At 34.9% G+C, this 24,253-nt stretch overlaps 2 protein-coding genes across 3 annotated transcripts; one reads left to right on the top strand and one right to left on the bottom strand.

The window, feature by feature from the left end:
• Positions 1-427: 427 nt before the first annotated feature.
• Positions 428-16,571, top strand: LOC140046509 (DNA repair protein SWI5 homolog). 2 transcript variants are annotated; one of them, XM_072091173.1, is made up of 5 exons: positions 428-840; positions 8,534-8,582; positions 9,653-9,777; positions 10,902-10,987; positions 14,550-16,571. In XM_072091173.1, the coding sequence occupies exons 1-5, from the start codon at positions 566-568 to the stop codon at positions 14,612-14,614; spliced, it is 600 nt and encodes a 199-aa protein (XP_071947274.1). In that variant the 5' UTR covers positions 428-565; the 3' UTR covers positions 14,615-16,571. The 2 variants fall into 2 exon arrangements, with proteins under 2 accessions (XP_071947274.1, XP_071947273.1); XM_072091172.1 differs by having other exon boundaries at positions 10,902-10,996.
• Positions 1,675-2,787, bottom strand: LOC140046576 (beta-2 adrenergic receptor-like). Its single transcript, XM_072091274.1, has one exon. It carries the CDS (start codon positions 2,785-2,787, stop codon positions 1,675-1,677), a length of 1,113 nt encoding a protein of 370 aa, XP_071947375.1.
• Positions 16,572-24,253: the final 7,682 nt, after the last annotated feature.

Genomic DNA, 24,253 nt, shown 5'->3' with positions numbered 1-24,253 from the left:
ATTTGTGTTTCAAAAGAGAATTATAATATTTGAGAGAAAGTGAGAACAAAATGTTTAAGTATATATTAAGTTTAGAAAGGTTGCCCTTATTTATTTTTATTTTTTTATTTATTAACTATTTGTTCTTCAATGTTTATGAGCCGGGGCAGTATTTTAGCCCTTCCCTTGATAATTATGTATTTATGTTTACAATGTATATATAAGAAAGACAGAAAGACTTGTTCTGAGAACATTGTACGATGTATGATTTTAACTTTCCTTCGAGTAACATGAGTTTGCATATTATGTTCATTTTAAGGAACTGGTACCATCAATAATTGTTAGTACTTATAGTCAAAATAATTCGTGCAGTTTGTTTGCGAACCCTCCGCCAAATAAAAGTTTAAAAACTGTTAGTACCCCCTCTGGAGTGTTGTCTACAAAAAGAGATATGCATGAGTGATTAAGTCAAAATATGGAGGAAAACATTTCTAAACCGCGAAAATATGAATTAAAAATGACGTGAATAATGTTCCGTCGTCATTTTTAATCTCTACAAAAAGTGTAGATCAAAGTAACAGCTACAATGTCTACTACTCCTCTTCAATTTAAGTCAAATTCTATGTCTAAACGAAGGTCTCTTGGACTTAGCCGAAAGTGGCTGTCACCTGCCGCAGCCTCACCCTCCTCCAGCTCAAGTTCTCCTGCTGGGCCTGAAATGAACTCAACCTCTGTAGTAGGGCTAAGAAGTCCCAACACCACGTCCAAGGCGTTGTGCAATCGGGAATCAGTTTCACTGCATGGTGAATCTCCAAGACCAGTCTCTACTGTTCCTCCTTGCAGTAATGTTACACCAAATAGGTAAAGTACAAACATTTTTGTTTCCTTATTCTTCTTAATTAAAATAAAATAAATTCAGGGCAGACAGTGTGGTATTATAAAATAATATATGATGGGTGGTGATGTCCTCCTGGCCTATCATACTTTCAGCAACCAGAAGCTTTGATATGGTACAGTATGACACATTAGTTTATTTAAGTACTACCGTTGTCCAGGGGTTTCTACACCTGTTCCAGTCCAGTTTCGGCAAATCAAAAATTAAACATCGGTGTTTTGTTTTCACAATGCTCCATGCGGCTATGTGGCAATCAACAGCCGCATGAACACGAAATATTGACTTTATGTGCTGCCGCGGGACTGTAACCGTGTCATGCGTATAAATCAAGACTAAGCTACGTACTAATTGTCAAGAAATGAAATGCATCAATCAAATTTTATTGAAAGTTTTTAATTCAAAAACAGAAATATTTAAAAAAAGATGTACAATTTACAACTAATAATTAATAAATATATACAGATTTTTTACAACAATGCAAACAAGTAAATTACAGTAACACAAAAGTTCAACATTTACCGAATTTTTTCATTTTTTTTCATTTTTGAGACATCAGGAAACGGTGTGAAAAGTTTCCTCAGACCAACTTACAGTACTTTGTCAGCCAATTTATTTTTTAATAAATTTTGGAAAGCAAGGTACCAAAAAAAATATGAACCAAGTACAAAACTAAATGATACTGTATTTACCCGATTCTAGTATTAGATTTATTCTAAACATTTGGGAGACATTAATTTACTGACTGAGGCTTATAGATATGAATCGCAAAACCAATTTAGCAATTCTCTAAAATGACAACATCAGTGTATTGATAATACTACAATAGGATTGTCATTTTTCTGGCATTTGAACATCATCTTGAGATATTTACGATACTGTTTAAAACGTATAAAATACACAATAGGATTGCACATTGAGCTGACAAGGACTAGGATAGTTGACATACGATAAAACATACAGCTCCATCTGCAATCTTCCGATATGTGACATATGATTCCTAAATTGTACGGTAACCAGCAAATAAGATAAATAGCCATTACAACTAATAGTGTGAACGCGGCTTTAAGTTCTTTAATTGTTTTAGTTGATTTTGTTATTCCGTTGCTTTTGCGAGATTTTTGAACTCCTTTAGACCGTGATGTTCGTCGATTCCGTGAAGATTCTTCGCTCTCTATGGCATTATTGCTTATCTCGGTTTCTTGTAGACTAGGCTCATCCGTGCAAGATCGTCGATGACCTGCGACCTGTATGTCATTGATCTTTTTCAACTGTTGCTTAGCAACTATATAAATTGAAATATAACAAAATGAAATTGTACATAATGGAATTACAAAACAAATTGTAGTTATTAAACTTGAGAATATTTTCAAATTTGAAAAATCAAGAATGCAGACGTAGTTGTCTGGAAAATATATGTAGTTGTTGTCAAAAGCGAAAGGAATTATCGACCATAAGAAAGATAGTGACCATATTAGGATTATGGTTATCGTAAGCCCTTGTTGTGTCACAATTTTGTGATACCGAAAAGGCTGAGTAATTGCACAGTATCGCTCTATTGCAATCGCAGTGAGCGTTGTCGTACTCGTCAGACAGAATGTTACATTCAATATGCCACTAGCTTTGCAAAGACCGGTTACGTCGGTTATTGTAGACAGGCTGTTAAGAAAAGCGAAAGGTGTGACGAAAATTCCAACACCACAGTCGGCAATCGACAGATTCATTAGAAGTACAGATGTCATTGTGTGCAGAGGGCGGTATTTACAGATAAGCGTGATAACTAGCAGATTTCCGATAATGGTTGGTAGTATCAAAAGAGCGATGATAACCGACTGAATCACCGAAACATTATCGTAATCTTCTGATGCGTTGTCTCTTTGTGAACAACAAAGATTGCTGCAGTTGGCTTCATCCATTTTTATATCTAGCCTGGAATACTCCTGAAATTAATAAAAGTACAGTATATAATCATAATAAATTACATGCCTTGTCTTTTTGAAAATTATAGGTTTGCTACAAATTGCACTCCTCAATACATTCAGGGGTGCTGTAGGTGTGCTGTTTGTATTTTGGTGTGTAGAAATTTACAAAATTTAAGTGTGTTGTAAATCTCACTCCTCAAGGGCAGTTTAGGAGTGTGTTAGGTGAGTGATCACACTCGCTCGCCTTCAAAGACAAGGCCTGAGATTAAAATATTGTAATATACAATTGAGGTTTTCAAGAAGAGAGCTTAAACAACTACTAATTTCATTTTTAATACCAGTTTTGGACAACATTGATTTTGAAGGGTGGGGGATTGGGTGTAAAGGGCCTAAAAAAGGTAGAGCGAGTCAAATGTCCTAAAGAGTCAACAACATCTGCAAGGGTTCGAGGCCGACTCGCTCCTAGTTCTGGTGGTGGAACAAGTCGGAGTAGGACTATAAAACATAGGTCCAGTGTACACAGTTAAAACCCAGTTCATTATTCGAGAAGAGTAGGGAGTTACCCCCTGAACTGGTTCAGATTCAGATTACCACCTATCTGATAGGACAGTGATTAATTTAGTATTGGTAATCCTTGGCCACACTGCCTAAAGACATCAATAAAATAATAAATAAAATGAAGTGATGAACTTAACAATACATTATTTCCTATATTTTGCATTGCAGTTTTTTATTTAGGGTAGTGGCTTGGGTTGGATGTTTGCCTCTAAATCTGCCTATGGTCAATTCCAAAACAATAATACTGTATACCTTTCTTCACACCAAAACTTTGTGGTGATCTCTGGAGACCATTCAAAACGTTGAGAAACTCTGAAGATACCCCATTCACACCAACCTAAAGGGCAACAACAGGGTTTTTTTCAAATAAAATCATAAATACCGCCCTCTGTTTTGTTTGTTTACAATTGAGTATATTTTTAATTCAATAATTATATTCAAAGATATTCAGAAGATATTGTTTTATTTATACTATATTATTTTTTAGATTCGCTATATTTTGTACAAATTTTGAAATAAAACTAAAGCAATGATTGATCATGTGAGGATGACATTTTAACCTAAAAACTCTGGAGTTTTGTACCTTTCATACCAAAACACCTGTGTGTTCCCGCAGTTCGCCCTCAGTAGAACGTTCAGCTGTTCAACCCCGGTGTTATGAACTCTGGAGATTTTACCGTTCACACCATAACTATTGAGTGTCACCGACCGGAGTACTTTTCTTTTGAAAGTGGTTTTGGTTCAATGAGCTTAAAATATCATCATTATTATAGAAAAGTACTCTTAAGATTACCTTGGCAAACTAAAGAGGGTGGAGGGAGGGGGATCGGCTACTTTTAACAATGGATGATGATAGTAAATGTTTGTGAATTGAGCAATTTAGTATTTTTGTTAACCATGACATTATTTTCATGAACAAAATGAAAACACAATATAAAAGATTCAAGGTACAGGTACAATGTATAATTAATAAACATGATAATGTTTATTAAAATCATTTTAAAACCATTGTTTAATTTATAGTGTCTTTGAAAAATTTTGTAAACAATATAGAACTTTTAAGTTTATATAAATTGTTTAAAATTATTGTTCATTTTTATGGGCGGCCATTAGGGCAAAAATAGACAAACGTTGCTGTACGAACAATTCCGCTCCCGTAAGCCGACCTAATGGCGTTAAAGAAATAATTCCTCGAATGACAAAACAAATATTGCCGTACGGACACACATTGCCGTATGGTAAAATTGCCGAAAGTACAAAAATTGTCGCAAGGACAAAATTGCCATAAGGACAAACATTGGCGTAAGGAAAAATTGACGTACAGTCAAACTAAATTTAAACGTTGAGGGCAGCATAGTATTTTAAAACCATGTGACTAAAACCACTGTGATGGGGCCGGAGGTTAACAAAATAATCATGGAAGTGAGAATTGTAACAAACTTTGGAAACAGTATTCAGTGCCGTGCAACTTCTCTCGAAAATAAGGAAATTAATCTAAATCAAGTGCAATATATTTTAGATGTTTTACTGTATGTAGAGATGCCATACAATACACTACTCGGAGTTGATGACTCTAATCAATCAAAAGTTTTGCAGAAAAGTTTCATGGTTCGTTTCCTATTGCGTAGTGGTTGCATGATGCCCTCAACGTTTAAATTTAGTTAGACTGCACGCCAATTTGTCCTTGCGCCAATTTTTGTCCTTTCGGCCATTTTGTCCTTGCGCCAATTTTTGTCCTTATGCCAAATTTTGTCCTTTCGACAATTTAACCATATTTCAAATTAACCATACAGCAATGTATTCTTTCATCAATTTGTTCATATGGCAATATTTGTTTGTCAATCGAAAAATAATGTCTTTAACGCCATTTGTTTGGCTTACCGGAGCGGAATTGTTCATATGGCAACGTTTGTCTATTTTAGCCCTAATGGCCGCCCATACATTTTGGCACTAGCATTTCTTTTTTCCCACTGATTAAGAAAACATTGTGTTCCTGTATGAATATTACATCTTTATTTTAACTTATGTCATAATGGTTGAAAAAGATAAATCTGTCTCGTCTACTTGTTGTCTGATGAGATAATTGTTGTATGCACTCAAGTCAATTCGAAATGATTGATTATAACATTATAACCAATAAATTAATTTGTATCTTGTGTCTCATAATATTGTATACAATAACTTTTGCTTTTAATCTTAATAAGATTCACATAAATATTTAGGTAACAGTTTCGATTATAGATATATTGCTGTTCATGTTTGATTAAACTTTGTGCAAGAAGCCAACTAATAAGTTAATGATTGAAGTGTTTAGGAAAACAGCAGGACTCTTGATCGTACCACCATGATTGAGATATTTGTCTCTATGACAATTTTTAATAATACTACCAATTAGTGTTAAATGAAATTCTCAAACTGCGCAAACAGAATGAGTCTACTGTGCGCCTTGTATTAATTAAAACTGTGTGGCTGTCACTCACTTTCATTATATAATGCTGATGGTAATACTGTAGTTGCAGTGTAAACAGGATATAAGGCCTGTTTTTTTGTTGTTTTTTTTTTAACCATATTTAATTTTAATGAGGGTGATCCATCCAGCTATTGCTGATCATCAGATTCACAACACAAACATATACACAAGATGCTCTTCATAAACAAAGTCTTATTACAAGTCTTTGGGAGTGGAGTAATTTGTTCCTTAGAAAAAATCCTGACATGTGACGGGACTTGAACCCAGGACCCTGTTTATGCTATGCACAATAAAGGACAACTTACTTTAAACAGATAATTATACACTTTTTCTGGAATAAACAAAAGAAATTCAAAAAGTTTTCATCCTAGAACAAAAAGATAATCATTTATTAACCATTATCTTCAATGAAAATACTATTGTTACAAGTCTCAAATGACGTAATGATCAATAAAAACAATAACATTGTTGTATTGAACAATTTTTAAGCGTGAAATAAAAAAAAATTTAAGTAAATAGTAGTTAAATTGACTGGAAGTCAATTGGTGTTTGACGGAAGTGATTAACTTCTAAGCTGCGAAATGTTTTCATGTTTTTTGGGAACAATACTGTACCATTAATTTTAAAATGCTCAACTAGCAACCTGCATGAATCCATACTTGCTGTTGCTGACGTTGTTTGTTCATATTTTTTTATATGTAAAAACTTTATTTTTATACTGTTCTGTTTATTCTACTAAAGTGATTAACTTTAAGCTGCGAAATGGTTTCATATTTTTTGGGGATCAATACATCATTCATATTTTAAAATGCGCAACTAGCAGCCTGCATAAATCCTTACTTGTTTGTGATGTTTGTGATATTTTTTCAATTGCAATTACTAATTTGTAGCTGTTTATAGACACAACGTGTAAATCATAACAAAATAGCTGATTAATTAGGCATAGAATAGTTTTTCTTGTGACCTCCTTAGTACCTAACAAATTATCCTTTTTTTTTAAATTCACAGACCTTAAAGACACGTTTCCTTCAGTTGTTAATGTTTTTTAAATAATAATATTACTTAAAAACTATAAAAATAGGTCATTTCTTGTCTTAAAGTATGTTCTATAGTTAAATATGATAAAGAGAGAAAAATAAAAAGAAGTACCCAAGTTATATGTTAATGTACTCTACCCTATGCCTAGGATTGTAGGAATTTGAGTGGAGTTGTGGCTTGGTGTTTATGATGCTTGGCTACGACTCCAAAGGTCTTGGGTTCAAGTCCCGTCACATGTCAGGATTTTTTCAAAGGACCAAATTACAACTCCACTCCCAAAGACTTGTAATAAGACTTTGTTTATGTAAAAGCATCTTATATATATATGTTTGTCTTGTTAACCTCTGAAGGTCTCTGATGATAAGCAATAGCTGGATGGATCACCCTCATTTAAAATAAGGTTAAAAAAAAAAAAAAAAACTACTTCAAGCCTGGTAACAGTGGTATTACATACAAAAATACAGTAACGCTAGCTAGATTCGCCTTGATCATCTCGCATTGTCTTGTTGCTGATTGTTTTTTTGTATACTACTATAATAATTTGTTTGTAACAATACAATATGTTTGTGACCTTAAAATAGATCCCAAAAAAAATGTGTGTCTTTAAGCCTGTTTTCCACTAGGCGAATGTGTTCACACGGATCAGTGTCAACTTAATATATGTATATATATATATATATATATATATAGGTATTTATTCATAAAAAAACACATAAATAGTACAATACAAACAGAAAGCAGCCAACGGCTGAATAATTCTGTAAACAATGTACAAAGTAACAATTCAAATGAATCTAACAACAATATAAATATACAGGAACACAGTAACTCAAATCATTAAAAAGCCGTTAAAATTCTTTAAAATGCCAAAAGACCCTGATTCAGTCATAAACCAAGGCATGCGGTAATCATTAATTCATTCATTATTATTAATAAACCTACAAAGGTTTAGTTCTAGAAGCAATCAATAATGTTAGGGATGGTAGAGCGTTTCCAACAATTAGTTTTACAAAACTTACAATATGCATGCGTATACATGTTTCAAAATTCTTTCAGTTTTTTACTTTAGCAAAATTTTTTATTTTTTTTTTACTTCTTACGAAGAGAAACATTGCGCAACCAATCAGAGCGCAGCAAATACATATTTGACGTTGTTAATGAGCAATCATGTTTTGAAAAGCTCAACAGACATGCATTAAAATGCTCTTGTAGTGTATACATCACAATCTTTTCTCTGTGAAACATTGGATTTGCTGAGAAAACAGTAGAAAACATGCTTTAGGCCTAATGTACTATAATTATAGAAACTTACCTGCACTTGCTTTTAATAGTTGAATACATCCATTCTAAACTGAGTTGCTTTAACAATGTTAGGTGTTTGAATACTCAGTGTAGAATTTTCAATCAAAAGCGTGTTTGTAGATTATGTGTACTACCTGAGCACTATACTAATTGTGAACTTAAATGAAGTGCAGTAGCACTATCAATCTAATGTCAATTTGTAAGAGATTGATAGAGGTGTATGCTGATGACATCACTCTAAAACAAATAGGAAGGATAATCGATTCTGATTGGTTACCGAGTATGGTGAATTTGTTTACTGTGATGTAGAGAAAAATGGACACATATTGTAAAGAAAATTATTTATATATTATTTGTTTTATATGTTTCAAGATATTCCAACCCAAGAAAGAGAAATTTCAAGGCAACGTTTAAGTCGCCGGTGAGTAAAGAAATGAAAGCTTTACTTAAGCCGTATTTAAATAATTGTAGTTTCTTGCAAAAAAAAAATGATTCTTTGAATTTAAAAGACCGGTTGATTCCAGTTTATGGTGCAATATAAAATAGAAATGCAACCAGGGTTTCAATCTGACTTTAGAAATTCAAAACTGCTCACTGTGGATAACTATAGTGACACCATACACAATGACTACCAAACTCGGAAATTTGTAGTAAATATGTTCTGCTCTTTTTAAAAAAATAAACTACCAAATCGGGATTCTAAAGTTCAACTTAGACAGCGACGTCTTGTCGGTTGAAAATTAAACATGTTTAATGTTATCTCGGCCACCTAAATCTTCCCCAGATGCTATCTTGTTGGAAGTCAACAGACAGCACTGATGAGTCAAGTTAAGACAAGATGTTTCGTCAGACCTCGTTGTGGTGTGGCTTTAGGAGCCAGTTTTATGTGAATGGGAACTTATCATTCTTCTATTTCCTCTCATTTGGCATTAGTCAGAAAGTAAAGCTATAACAAATTCCTTATAACGAAACCACTCCTCATTTAAATGGAAACTTATCATTTTTCTATCATTTGGCATAGTTGGATGTTATAGTTAAGTTATCACAACAGATTATATATGGGATTCTGTAGACATGAGAGTGAGTGGCCGAGCGGTTAAGACAGTGGAACCGTAATTACGTAGCCATAACATCGGCAGGGGTTCGAGGCTCACTCACTCCATTGTTCTGGTGGTAGAACGAGTCTTCTCGGATAAGGACTATAAACCGTAGGTCCAGTGTACACAACTAGCTCATGTGCACTTTAAAGAACCTAGTACATCTTTCGAGACGAGTAGGAGGTTACCCCGGTGTATTAGTACATCACAGCCACTGATCACCAACTGGGCCCTCTGGGAGACCAGTCTTTGACTGAAGAGGTCGCCCAGTATAAAATAAAACAAACATGTTTAGATGCTTGTTTCACCCTAATGATTCATAATCATATTGTAGTCTTGGATACAACTTGTAGAATGAATAGATTTCTTTTATTCTTAATATGGTAATTAATAGATGAAAAAGCTTGACAGTGAGATGTCTCCACAAGAAGAGGTGCCACACAATATTCAACAAGAGATTATTAACCTGAAGGAAGAGATTAAATTAATGGAAGATGAGGAGAAAGAACTTAGGAAATGGTAAGTTTTCAAGTTGATAATATGAATATAATGCACTTAAAAATAATAATTAGCATTGAAGACTTTAATGCCTAAGATTAGGTAATTAGCAGACATCATTTTAAGCTTGGTTCCCACTAGAACGTAACGCAAGGACGTAAACGCAACGCAAGCGGTTTAACCAATGACAAGCGAAGTTATAGACAGTTAGCAATCACAAGCGAATAAGCCATAGCTTGTGATTGGTCAATTCACTTGCGTTGCGTTACGTCCTTGTGTTGCGTCGCCAGTGGGAACCACGCTTTACAGTCCATAGTCCTACAGTAATAAAGAAATACAGTTCAAAGTTTTTGTTACACAGTCAGCTCTTTCCAGAAACACAGACATATTGGGCCAGCCCATATGTGTCTGATATTGTATATAGTGTATGATAAATAAGTATTATTTTACTATAATTTATTTCTTCTTTATTCTGGGTTTTCATCAGTAAGACTCAGGAGCGAGTACAAGCATCATCATCAGCGAACATAGAGACACCCTCTCTATCTTTGTTGAATGTGTACTAATTAATATCTATCACATGTGCAAATCACCGACTATATGTTTCATGATTGTAGTGTTTGTCAGATGTTTCCCTACTCTGACGTAATTTGGTCATAGGTTGCAGTCCCACCCAAGAATTACTTGCGAATTTCTCATTGTACATGGTATAATAAAGTACACATTTTCAGAGTAGTGCAAACACCTAACCAAATTATTTTTCATCATGTAATTCAATTTCTCTTTATACCATTAGGGTTAGGAATTTTATACAGTACATGATATTGTATACAAAACCTTTCCCATGATTTGAAGTTCTGTACCATAACTGTACTTTTTTTTACAAAAACCTTAAGATAATAATAAAAAAAATGAACAGTTTTGAAAAATCAAATCAAAGTTAATGTTTTTTCCCCTAATAATTCAATTCAATTCAATTTCTTTATTGCTGCAAATGCCATCAAGAGCTAATATCCGCTTAAAAACATACTACATCATACAAACATATACATATTTACATTTAAAATTGTTGTTATGATTACTATAGTTATTATTGTCATTACTACTGTTGTTGTTATTATAATAATTATTATTTATTATAATAGTGGATTTGTGGAAGAAGAGCTACAAGTACATATAGAGAAACTTCATGAATACAATGAACTGAAGGACGCTGGACAGATGTTGCTTGGTAAAATAGGTAAAATAGTGAAATAAAGCAAGTGGTAGTGGTAATGGTAGTAGTCATGATACTTGGTGATAATGGTGGTGATTGTGGTTGTGTGATGATGATGATTATGATCATAGTTGTGGTGGTGATGTGAGTGATAATGATGGTAGTGGTGATAATGGTGGTGATTATAGTGGTGGTGATGATGATAGTGGTAATGATCGTAGTTGTAGGGGTGATGATAATGATGGTAGGGGTGATTGTATTTGTGGTGGTGATGGTAGTGATACTGTAGGTAGTGGGAATGATGGTGGTGATATTAATGGAGGTAATGATGGTAGTGGTGATTGTATCTGTGGTGGTGATGATAGAGATACTGTACTGTAGGTAGTGGGAATGATGGTGGTGTTGGTGTTGGGGGTAATGATGGTAGTGGTGATTTCAGTCGTGGTGGTGATGGTAGTGACTGTAGGTAGTGGGAATGATGGTGGTGGTGGTGATGATTTTATTTGTGGTGGTGATGATAGAGATACTGTAGGTAGTGGTAATGATGGTGGTGTTAGTGTTTGGGGTAGATTTCAGTTGTGGTGGTGATGGTAGTGACTGTAGGTAGTGCGAATGATGGTGGTGATAGTGGTGGTGGTGGTGATGATGGTAGTGGTGGTGGTGATGATGGTAGTGGTAATTTTAGTTGTGATGGTGATGGAAGTGATACTGTAGGTAGTGGGAATGATGGTGGTGATAGTGGTGGTGGTGGTGATGATGGTAGTGGTGATTTTAGTTGTGGTGGTGATGGTAGTGATACTGTAGTAGTGGTAATGATGCTGGTGATGTTGATGATGGTAGTGGTTGTAGTTCTTGTGATTGTTAGTTAGAAGAAGATGATAATCATGGTGTTGTTGAAGATATTCTGTGCTGATGGTTGTATTGGTAATAATGGTAGTTACGATTATAGTGTGATGATGTACTACAGGGTGATGATTGTAGCCACGACAATGGTGGTGTTTGAGTTGTAAAATGCCCCTTACACACATTTATAGCTGAACGTCATATGTGACTTCAATATGGTTTGTTTTACATGGTAGAGTATTTTTTTTTCACCACTGACTGTCATAAATTCTAAATTCGTTAAAGCATTGTACACATTCAAAAGCAAATTACCACTTGTAAAATATTATTATTAATAAGTTAGCAAAGTCCAATTTCTGTATCTCTATAAACATAAATTATTCTAAATTATTTTGTAATTCAAGCTTAATCACACCATAAAGCTGTTTGAACAAGCATAAACAAAGTCTGTATTTAAGTAATCAGTTATTCCACCTACTTGAGTCGTGTTGGTGAACATCAGTCCAAAATACGCAGAATTTTTTCCAAAATACGTCAAGTTGAGGGCGCTATACTAATCCAAAATATGCGAGTCTTTCCAAAATACGTCGACTTGAGGGTGCTATTCATTTTCCAAAATACGTGAATTGTCCAAAATACGTCAAGTTGAGAGCGCTATAAATTATCCAAAATATGTGAATTGACCAAAATACGTCAAATTGAGGGCGCTATTCATTTTCCAAAAATACGCGATTTGTCCAAAATACGTCAATTTGTCCAAAATACGTCAATTTGGGACCGCTAGTAATTTTCCAAGTTTGGTCAACTAAGGGCGGCAAACTTTTTTCCAAAATACGAGAGCCTTTCCAAATGTATCATATTAAGAGTGCAAGGTAAAATTACAGTTTAATGTATTAAAAAAAAAGTTTCTTAGAGTAAAACAAACAAGTACATTTTAGTTATTAATGAAATTATTGGAAGGCAGAATTTTTTGTAAATAAAATATCATAGAGTAGCCAATTATTATTTTTCAATGTAATCATTTATTACTGAATAAAAACAAATATGTGCCAACATCAGTTAATAGACAGTGCCTATATTAATGTCGGAACGATGTACGATTGCATTGCCAGACGTAGCTAGTTTAAATGAGGCATAAACCGGCTACAAAAACAGCATGTACAAGTATAGTCATAGATATGTGTTATATATTTGGTGATCTACAAAAGTGATATTTTTCCCGAGCTCGACAGACCAACATCGCTTTCAATTTAATGTACTTATGGTCTAATACAAGTTACCCAAGTTTTAAGTTTGAAATCTACCATAATAGTTATTTCATATAATATATAATAATAAAAAGCATACTTATTGTAATTAAAATAATAGCAATAATTGGTTAGAAGAAGTATTTAAAGCTATCAGATCAGGTTTGAACTGTACCATGAAAGCGCCAGTAGTCTAATGGTTAGGATTCGCGTATTTTTGAAAACTGTGCCTTCAAGTGGAAGGGTAGTTGGATAACTTTCTTATTGTAGAAAATTAATAGCGCCACAAAAGTAGTTTTAATTTTCCTATTTTTAGAAAATTAATAGTAGCCTCAAGTTGAAGTATTTTGTGCCCCAAAAATTATTTTGGAGAAATTGCGTATTTAGGAAAATGATTAGCGCTCTCAAGTTGACGTATTTTGGAAAGACTCGCGTATTTTGTATTTAGTATAGCGCCCTCAAGTTGATTTATTTTGGAAAAATTCTGTGTATTTTGGACTGATAGTGGATAATAGTTGGATAATTTTCCAATTTTAGAAAATTAATAGTGCTCTCAAGTCGACGTATTTTCCAAATTGACGTATTTTGGACAAATCGCGTATTTTGGACAAATCGCGTATTTTGGAAAAGGAATAGCGCCCTCAAGTTGACATATTTTGGACAATTCGCTTTTTTGGAAAATGAATCGTGCCCTCAAGTCGACGTATTTTGGAAAGACTCGCGTATTTTGGATTAGTATAGCGCCCTCAAATTGACATATTTTGGAAAAAATTCTGCATGTTTTGGACTGAATTTTACCAACCCTATTGCTTTACTTTTGTTGTTGAATGTCTGGACCTTGGTCAGGTATAGCAGTCTATAAACAGTCAAGAGATTTTTGTCTGCTATTCAGGACACACTTGTTATACTTTTTTGTGGTCTACCATACATTGGTCATGCAGAAGAGGCCTTAGGAATTAAGCATCAACTTTATAAAGGTCAATGTAGAATTTGTGATGTCATTATGCGCAAAGTGTTGTTTTGGTTTTTTGAAAGTCTTTGGTGTTGATTGTCCCTTTTCAGGGTTTAAATAGTACAAACATCATTACAATAAAGTTAATTTTAATGACAACACAAAACAAAATTACATATTGTCCACCTTAAAAAATAATTGTTTCACATTTTTTTTTTGAATATGCCTTTTTGATGTTCTGTAATGGTTATTCATTTTGAACAAAAAATTGGATTGAAAACAAAATATTTTCCTGAAAAACATGTATTTTATTAACAGCAAAAAAATAGTAAAATGGCTGCCAACCAATGGGTTTTTGGTTGAATTTTACTATACTGTTTGTTTTGTCCTTTTATAAGTTAAAAATTTTTTTTTTCTGCATAAATTCATTAAAACTACAAAATAACCTATTTAAAATATGATTTTTTCATGTTTTTGGGGGGCAATACATCTTTAAAAACTAAATTTTCAAAAGGATTTTTTTTTTTCATTTCAGCTACTCTTGAGGGAAGAACTACAAAAGAAATGTACGAGAAGTTTGGATTGGATTTAGATGATTAATATTAAGACCAGTAGATTTTTAGATTCTTTTATATTACTGTCAAAATGATGTACCCTCATTTTGCAGTTGAGTTGAGTTGGCAGAAAGGAGAAAACTTTTTATCTGAATTGTATTGATACTGATCATATATAGTAATAATTCCTTGTTTACAAACTGTAAAAAAAGGTTTTAATATATAACTATAACAGTATGATAATACTGTCCTGAAAAAGAATTGTTGAATGAGATGATACAGCTGTACTGGAAATATTAAATGCAATTTTTGAAAGAGTTTGCCAAAATATAGAGGGCACTATAACTTTTACAGAATACATCATCCAAACATCTAAAGCCTGGTTTCCATAAAATCGCTACACGACAGAGCGTAGCGATTCTATGGAAACGCTAGAATTTATCCGGGATCTAGTACGCAATCGAGCGCTAAATATTCTTTGGTACGCGTATACGATTCATCGCCGACAAAATCGGCAAAGTTTTTGAACATGGTTGAGCTTTGCCGATTTGACTGCGATGAATCGGGGAGCCTTCCCGATTGCGTCGGCGACATCTGCGCGTGTAGCGATTTTAATGGAAACGCTGTAGCGATTTTAATGGAAACCAGGCTTTATAGGCATGTCCCAAAAGAAGGGTTCTTTTGTATTACAGTACAGTAGTTGGCAGCACCGACATGAGGGGACCCTTAGGGGAGAGGAGTGTTGTTGAAAAAGTGTAACATCCACGTCCACAGTGACCGACATGAGGGGACCCTTAGGGGAAAGGAGTGTTGTTGAAAAAGTGTAACATCCACGTCCACAGTGACCGACATGAGGGGACCCTTAGGGGAGAGGAGTGTTGTTGAAAAAGTGTAACATCCACGTCCACAGTGACCGACATGAGGGGACCCTTAAGGGGAGAGGAGTGTTGTTGAAAAAGTGTAACATCCACGTCCACAGTGACCGACATGAGGGGACCCTTAGGGGAAAGGAGTGTTGTTGAAAAAGTGTAACATCCACGTCCACAGTGACCGACATGAGGGGACCCTTAGGGGAAAGGAGTGTTGTTGAAAAAGTGTAACATCCACGTCCACAGTGACCGACATGAGGGGACCCTTAGGGGAAAGGAGTGTTGTTGAAAAAGTGTAACATCCACGTCCACAGTGACCGACATGAGGGGACCCTTAGGGGAAAGGAGTGTTGTTGAAAAAGTGTAACATCCACGTCCACAGTGACCGACATGAGGGGACCCTTAGGGGAAAGGAGTGTTGTTGAAAAAGTGTAACATCCACGTCCACAGTGACCGACATGAGGGGACCCTTAGGGGAAAGGAGTGTTGTTGAAAAAGTGTAACATCCACGTCCACAGTGACCGACATGAGGGGACCCTTAGGGGAAAGGAGTGTTGTTGAAAAAGTGTAACATCCACGTCCACAGTGACCGACATGAGGGGACCCTTAGGGGAGAGGAGTGTTGTTGAAAAAGTGTAACATCCACGTCCACAGTGACCGACATGAGGGGACCCTTAGGGGAGAGGAGTGTTGTTGAAAAAGTGTAACATCCACGTCCACAGTGACCGACATGAGGGGACCCTTAGGGGAGAGGAGTGTTGTTGAAAAAGTGTAACATCCACGTCCACAGTGACCGACATGAGGGGACCCTTAGGGGAAAGGAGTGCTGTTGAAAAAGTGTAACATCCACGTCCACAGTGGAGATGGTGGAGATTTATACTCCACAACAGCGCTCATGGCGCTATATAATTTATATCTCACCATCATTATCACTATTATTATTTTCTACAAGGCATTTGGAAAGACATCGACAACAGAAAGAAAACATACATTTTCAGAAATGACCCATCTCACTGTCCAGAATTTACCTTTCATATCGTTTGTCCAAGTTGCTGTCATAAACTTATATTGGTTCTTTTAAACCCCTATCCCTATTCCACTCCCCCTTTCTCTCTCCTCTATCCCTATTCCCCTCCCCCTCTCTCTCTAACTTCATTTGGAATGTTATTACATAAATGGAGTATAATAATAAACATGAACATACATTTTTTTTATGAGTATTATTATTCAAGAAATAGCACAGTAATCCATATTATTCACACAAATTTTAAGTACATGTTTTAAATAGTTAAAAAGAATACATAAAACAAATATCAAACGGTTTTTTGTTTATCGCGCGTGCTAAAATTAACTTCTATTCCCATTCTGGATGAATGGTCAAGTGGCGCGGGATGGCACGATGAGGGCGTGTGAACATGCCAATTATATTCGATACCGGTGCTTTGTTGGTAAACACAGGCAGATGGTGCCAAGTCTTGTGCTCCTCCTTGTTCGCACGTGTCCTAGGTGATAGAAGACGAAGGCGTGGCTGACGTCGAGTAAAGTGACCGAGCTTTGCAGGATGTTTCCCCAGTTGCCCGGGCAACACCCTTAATTTCATACTAAATGGGGTTTTTTTTGCCACTAAATTAAAATTTAGATCCCGTTTCATCTTATATATTAACCATTAACGTTATAGAAGTCCAGGGTTTGGAAGAGCTTATAATAAGTAAATTTACTGACTGCAGCGTAAAATTAACCTTGCACAATTTAACGACGGTCAGCGTAATTTTTTTATAGATATGTTTCTGAAAATGCTCAGAATGAATTTCTGACTGTTTGGATTGCTTATGTGCGTCTGAGAAGATACAGTACGTCGAAAACCCCGTCATATGGGTCGTTGATTTGTCCGTAATTATTGCATTTTGCCGGGGATTCCCCATCATTTAATTATTTCCGTAGTACCCTATTTATCTTCTTCCCTACGTCCGTAATATTAGGCCGACTGTCTGTAGTAATTACGGATGTTCCGAACTTTGAAATAACAGTGTTTAATTGCTTCTTTCTGCAAATTTCGATCATATTCTCTTTTGTGTGTGGATTAAGCAACACTGGATACATGAAAATGAATTTTGGAAATTGTTGTTTTACTAACTTATTTAGCATTTATTTCAAAATAATACAATTCAACGTTTTACTCAATATATTAATAGCAGCAGCTTCACATTTTTTGTCTAACTTTTTAAAATTATTAATTGATAACAGGCCAAGTAATTAATTTGTATTAATTGATTATAATTGCTACAATAATATTACCTTACCGGAAGTACCTTCGTGGGGAACTTCTCTGGTCTCAGACGTTCGCATTTAACGCAACAAATGTTATCCTTAGTCTCGTGTGTTTTACCGGCGAAAAAAATAGGCGTTTATGTATATGTTTACTATTTTGTAGGCCTAACATTAATTTAAACATATTACAGTATTTTGTTTAAAATCATACATCGTTTGTAAGGTTCAGTGAGTTGGTGTCAAGTTAGTGGTAAGTGGTCGTCGGATGCGGTAAAAGAATGGCGATATCGTCAGATGCGGTAAAAGAATGGCGATGTCGTCAGAAACGGTAAAAGTATGGCGATGTCATCAGATGCGGAAAAAGAATGGCGATGTCGTCAGATGAGGTAAAAGAATGGCGATGTCGTCAGATGTGGTAAGAATGGCGATGTTTTTAGAAGACGCAGATACAGATGGACAAGACGGACGGATAGATTGTAGCATACAAGCCTATATACATACAATACATAATATCTGTTTATGACATGCGTTTTTAGATTCTATTATAGGTCAAACAAAAATCAATTGTAAATGTCAATTTAAAACCACACCAAATAGCAGTCAATCGTCCATTGTAACGTAAGCTGTTTTCTTTAAATTTTTATTATTTGTTTAATGTAAAACATTGAAATAACTGAATGATTTATTACCAGTGAGACAATTGTAAATGAGATATTTAGTTTGTTTGACCTTCTATCATAGAATCTAAAATCGGATCTAGCTGTCATATAACACAAATTACAAAAACAAAAAAACCTAACTAGTATCTCAAGTTATCTAGGTACAACGTTCATGGATATCGTTTAAAAAAAATAAATTAAATACCTGTAGGCCTAATTCCAAATTAATTTCTTGGTATGAGTCGAAATCAATTAAAATAACGAATATAATGTTATTACTTAAAAGAACTCAGTACATCTAAGTAGACTTTCGTATTACATTAAAGTATAGCAATTAAAAAACGAGTTAAAAGAAAATACAGGAGACGATCAACATGGAATGATGAGGACAGAGAAGATAAAGAAAAAAAAACAACAAACAAGTTAACATAAATATTGTTTATTTATAGACGTGTCTTTGAACATATTTATTGTTCACAAGTTGAAAACGTTTGGAAAAGTTATGGTGATTCATAGAATAATGAATTATATTCTTTATTTAATCAAATTAACATTATTATAATTATTCAACTATTATTGTACACTTTACAGCTCGCCTTAATGTATGTATGCATGTTATAATAAACATTGATTTCAATATCATTACTTTACAATATATATTCGTAATGTATAGAACAATTCCACGACACTACACTATACATCAGCAATTATGCAAACACGAAAAATGACAATTTTGCAGTTTTAATTAAGTCATTTACGAACAAAATAATGATTTCACTCGTAAAAAGACACCATAAACGGTTAAATTTAACCAAAAACCATTGTCTGACAGATAATTTTGACTATTTTTTGCCCATTTTTCTTCAAGTAAATATATTTTTAATCCAGTTTTTGTGAAAATGAATAATATTATGTGATAATGGACAATTCTGTTTTATAATTTGACACCCAAAAGGTTAGGACTTCTGGGTATGTTTTCAATACTTATTCATCCTACATGGGTTTTGTCGCAATAAGAGGCTACAAACCAAGTTCTCTTTGCAAGATTTGGTAAGCCAGAGTTTAAAACATAACCCGAAATAAGCTAAATTGGCATATTCACTGTGATAGACAGTACACAGTTACTATGTAATACTATAATAATGCATTTACAAATAATAAATGTTCACGACTGCAATGGTAAAAATAATTTCATAAGGTGAAAGATGAACTATTAGGCCTACATATATTTTTCAGACCGTGTGGCAATTAAACAAATTTTCATCTTTCACTGAATGGAATTTCCATTGCACGAAAATAAGATGTTCATTATTTGTTTTATAACACACCTAATATTAACGATAGCCTACAATAAATAACAGTCTAGATTTATTTCGCACGTATGTGCTCATTTTAAACAAAAATGACCGCGCAAACACATGGCGATGACACTTAAAAGTGAAATAGAACATTTAATATCATGTGACCCATAATCCTCTAACTAAATGAAAAGAATCTGCATAAGTGTGTATATCAATTTGTATGTTGACAGTTACATGTCTACACACCGCAACATGTCAATTTTCTAACTTATTACTTGTACTCTGGTTGTTCTAGGATGTTTGGAACGACATATGACTTTTACAACGAATTCTCTGAATTGAAGGTTTGTAACTGCGTATACGAACGGATTCACCATGGAATTTGACCAGAATAGGTAGGCGAGGAACTTCCGGTTCCACCAGCCACAAGACGTGTATACAATTACGGATACATTCATTGGGAACCAACAAATGAAAACTGCTGACACAAGAGCGATGGACAAATGGTTGCGGTGTGTGACTCTCATGCTTGAAGACGGTTGATTTAGGTGGGATATTTGCCTAGACCTATTTGGGTTTAGGCCTACACGTTGTTTATTCTGATATCCGACGGACGAAACATTTAAAGGTTGCCTACGTACTCGTGCACGAATATTTATATATACAAAAGTATTTAAATAGATTAAAAGTATCAATGGTGTAATAAAAAAAACTAAGGTATAGAAGATATTCAAAGCGTCACCAGATATTGCCACAGTGCACATATTGTCACCAATCTTTATGAGTTCTGGGCAGCCAAGCCTACTAATTACCAAAGCCACCACGCCAGCTAACAAGGAAGGTATCCATCCAATAACAGACATAGCAGCTGCTCTACGATGTGTTTGAAAACGTTTATACTTCAAACCCATTTTCACCATCCAATATCGATCTAAACTAATTAATAGAATCATCCAAAGTGACTGTTGACAAGCTGTAAAGTCAATAAACACCCACATTTTACAAACAAATGTTCCAAGAGTCCAGTGTCCGTAATGAACAAAGACGTTATACAAAGGCAGTGTAACACACCCAACAAGAAGATCAGCGATGCTTAAATTGAGCACCAAAATGTTGTTTGGTTTGGAGTTTATTTTCTTTTCTACCAGCCAAGAAACAATCACAATAATGTTACCACAAACTGTTATGATCACCATAAGCCATCCAAATATGTCTCCGATAGAAACGTTCATATTGTATTCTTCTACAGTAGGCCTAGTCGAAAGTGAAACGTTCAGCAAACTATCGTTTATCGTCGTTTCATTCTCCATTGCTGATTCTTTTTCTCGTAGTAGGTTGTGTATTTTTGTACAACTGTCAGTGTGATCTCTGCCACGAAAGAAGTGGTAAACCCAAACAAGATACCTTTTTATACGAGAGTTGCAATGAAGGAAACTTACAGGTAAGCAGACCGATTGGCTGTTTTACGTCACGTGATCTGAATAATTGTTTGTAATCCCCACATACAGTTTCATCCGGTAATAATTTATTAATTTATGTTGACTTCTTGCATTGAACAATATTATTTAAAAACAAACTAAACTGGATTGTTATATTATGTCCACCGATATGGTGTATTGTAAATACGAAAAGTAAATTGTATTTACACAGTAACGAATGTTAAAATGTAGTATTTCGATGTGGTTCTAAATTATCTAAAGCGAAAAAATGTATGAGACTAAAAAAGGTGACTAATGAAAAAAGAAAGAAGAAATAATACACCTGAAGAGTAAGAATTAGTGATTGTAAGTCTAAATCAAATATGGTGATATGACGTTTGCGGTACATCACGTTTATATGTACAGAGATCTAAAAAGAAATATTGAGTTACTCGACATTTGGATTGAAATGCTTCGAATTTCCCGGTCAAAATCTATACGTCACTAGTACTTTTTTTTAAAAACATGAATTATAAACGTGTAACTGAATACAGTTTAAAATAGGGGTTACGTTATTTTATTTTTTTTATCACGTGTTTTAATAAAATGTGACACCATTTTAACTTTTCTAGTTTAATTAAATTTCAATCTTTACAATAAAATTCAAAAGAAAAAGCAATTAGTTCTTAGCTGGGATGATTTTTCTGGCACATCTGTGTCGTCACTAAACGAAAACGTTTGGTGAAGACTTTCGTTACTGTGCCAAGATTGTGATGACCATAGTACCATCTCGTTGCCGTTTGTAAACAACAACATAACGTTTAATAATTTTGGAAGTATTCTCCATCAGTTCTTTTGACACGTTCCCTTCATCTCCCACATTATGTACACGTAATTATTCAGGTGAGAAATATACAAAAAAAATATATATAATCGGTAATTTAAACATATTAAGCCTACAGTATTTTGTTTAAAATCATACATTGTTTGTAATGTTCAGTGTTTTTTTAAAGCTAATATTTTTGTTTCTTCTCCCAGTATTCTCAATATACAGCAACAGTTGGTGGTAAGGGAGATGTCATCAGATGCGGTAAAGGAATGGCGATGTCATCAGATGTAGTAAGAATGGCGATGTCGTCAGATGTGGTAAGAATGGCGATGTCGATCATCAGATGTGGTAAGAATGGCGATGTCGTCAGATGTGGTAAAAGAATAGAGATGTCATCAGATGTGGTAAGAATGGCGATGTCGTCAGATGCGGTAAGAATGGCGATGTCGTCAGATGCGGTAATAATGGAGATGTCATCAGATCTGGTAAGAATGGCGTTGTCGTCAGATGTGGTAAGCGAGATGTCATCAGATGCGGTAAAGGAATGGAGATGTCATCAGATGCGGTAAAGGAATGGAGATGTCATCAGATGCGGTAAAGGAATGGAGATGTCATCAGATGTGGTAAGAATTGAGATGTCGTCAGGTGTGGTAAGAATGACAATTTTGTCAGATGTGGTAAGCGAGATGTCATCAGATGCGGTAAAGGAATGGCGATGTCATCAAATGTGGTAAGAAATGAGATGTCGTCAGGTGTGGTAAAAATGGCGATGTCATCAGATGTGGTAAGAATGGCGATGTCGTCAGATGTGTTAGTGAATGGAGATGTCATCAGATGTGGTAAGAATGGAGATGTTATCAGATGCCTATATGCACACAATATGTGTATGGCATGCGTTGCCGACACTAGAAACCAATTTTAGATTCTATTATAAGTCAAACAAAAATCTATTGTAAGTGTCAATTTAAAACCACACTAAATAGCAGTCAATCTTCCATTGTAACGTAAGCTGTTATTTTAAATTTTTATTATTTGTTCAATGTAAAAAGTTGACATAAATGAATGAATTATTACCAGTGAGACAATTGTAAATGAGATATTAGTTTGTTTGACCTATCATAGAATCTAAAATCGGTAATAACTTAAAGTGAAACAAATTTAATGCAAAAAAAATAATAAAATGTAGTGCGGAAAAAAAGTGAATAAAAATAAATTAAGTAATTCCAAATTAATTTCTTGGTATGGTCGAATTAAACCAAAGTTTTATATTTCATGTGGAGGCTATGTTAACTGTAGTAACTTAAATGAATGAAAGATTAATCTCAGGTAAGCCCGTAGCCAGTAAGTTCTTAGGGTTCGAACGAAATCCCTTTTCCTAAAAGTGCCCCTTTAAACTAGACTAGGCATAGCACAATATTATAATTTTTTGCCTATTTTGAAGTAAAGCCAACAGGCAAATCTTACTTTTAATACTAAATAGACCTAGAAAATCACAAGAAAATCTCATAAAATAGCTAAAAAGTTCATTTTAGTTGCACTGTGCATGCGTTGCTTTCCTGGGGACGTTCGTCACGTGCCGCGGACGTGTGGAGTGGAGGTAATTTGTGTGTGGAACGCGTGGTGCGGCCGTGTGGAGTGGTGGTAATTTGTGTGTGGAACGCGTGGTGCGGCCGTGTGGAGTGGTTGTAATTTGTGTGTGGAACGCGTGGTGCGGCCGTGTGGAGTGGTGGTAATTTGTGTGTGGAACGCGTGGTGCGGCCGTGTGGAGTGGTGGTAATGTGTGTGTGGAACGCGTGGTGCGGCCGTGTGGAGTGGTGGTGATTTGTGTGTGGAGAGAAGATCGACAACTTGCTTGATTTATTCCCACGTTTTTGTCCTGGCTCCAACTTCTCCTACAAAGATATTAATAGATTAGCTAAAAAGGACCATACTTTTCAAAAAAATTATGATTAGTATGGTTATTCTAGGCCTGCTTACATGGGGGTTCTAATTAACAACTAATGTAATTACTCGATCCTTCTTGCGTACGTCTAATCTGTGACCATCAATCTCAGTTTTTTTAGGCCTACACATGATTTAAAAGGGGAATTCCCGAAAGCGAAACATGCACGACCGAGTGTGTAGGGCACAGTCATGTCGTGCAGTAATTTTTACTAATTGGCTGTGGTGCAGTGTATAGTAACGCGGCCTATTTTCTACCCAACATAGCCTTCAAACTGATCACTACTTTCCGAGCATTTAGCGATCTATTTAATTCATTTCAATACAAAAATCACCCCTCTCTCCCCATATCTCCCTCTTCTCACTTCATTTGGCATATTAGGAGTAATAAACATCAACA

This window comes from Antedon mediterranea, chromosome 4, assembly GCF_964355755.1.
Source record: "Antedon mediterranea chromosome 4, ecAntMedi1.1, whole genome shotgun sequence".
Classification (NCBI taxonomy): domain Eukaryota; kingdom Metazoa; phylum Echinodermata; class Crinoidea; order Comatulida; family Antedonidae; genus Antedon; species Antedon mediterranea.
This window is presented reverse-complemented; position numbering and strand designations above follow the sequence as displayed.

Bases quoted from the DNA above. Each gene is read 5' to 3' on its own strand.
- LOC140046509 (XM_072091172.1), top strand. From the start codon at position 566: ATGTCTACTACTCCTCTTCAATTTAAGTCAAATTCTATGTCTAAACGA. The intron at 9,778-10,901 runs GTAAGTTTTCAA...TTATTATAATAG, and splicing joins GAGAAAGAACTTAGGAAATG to TGGATTTGTGGAAGAAGAGC. The intron at 10,997-14,549 runs GTAAAATAGTGA...TTTTCATTTCAG, and splicing joins GATGTTGCTTGGTAAAATAG to CTACTCTTGAGGGAAGAACT.
- LOC140046576 (XM_072091274.1), bottom strand. From the start codon at position 2,787: ATGGATGAAGCCAACTGCAGCAATCTTTGTTGTTCACAAAGAGACAAC.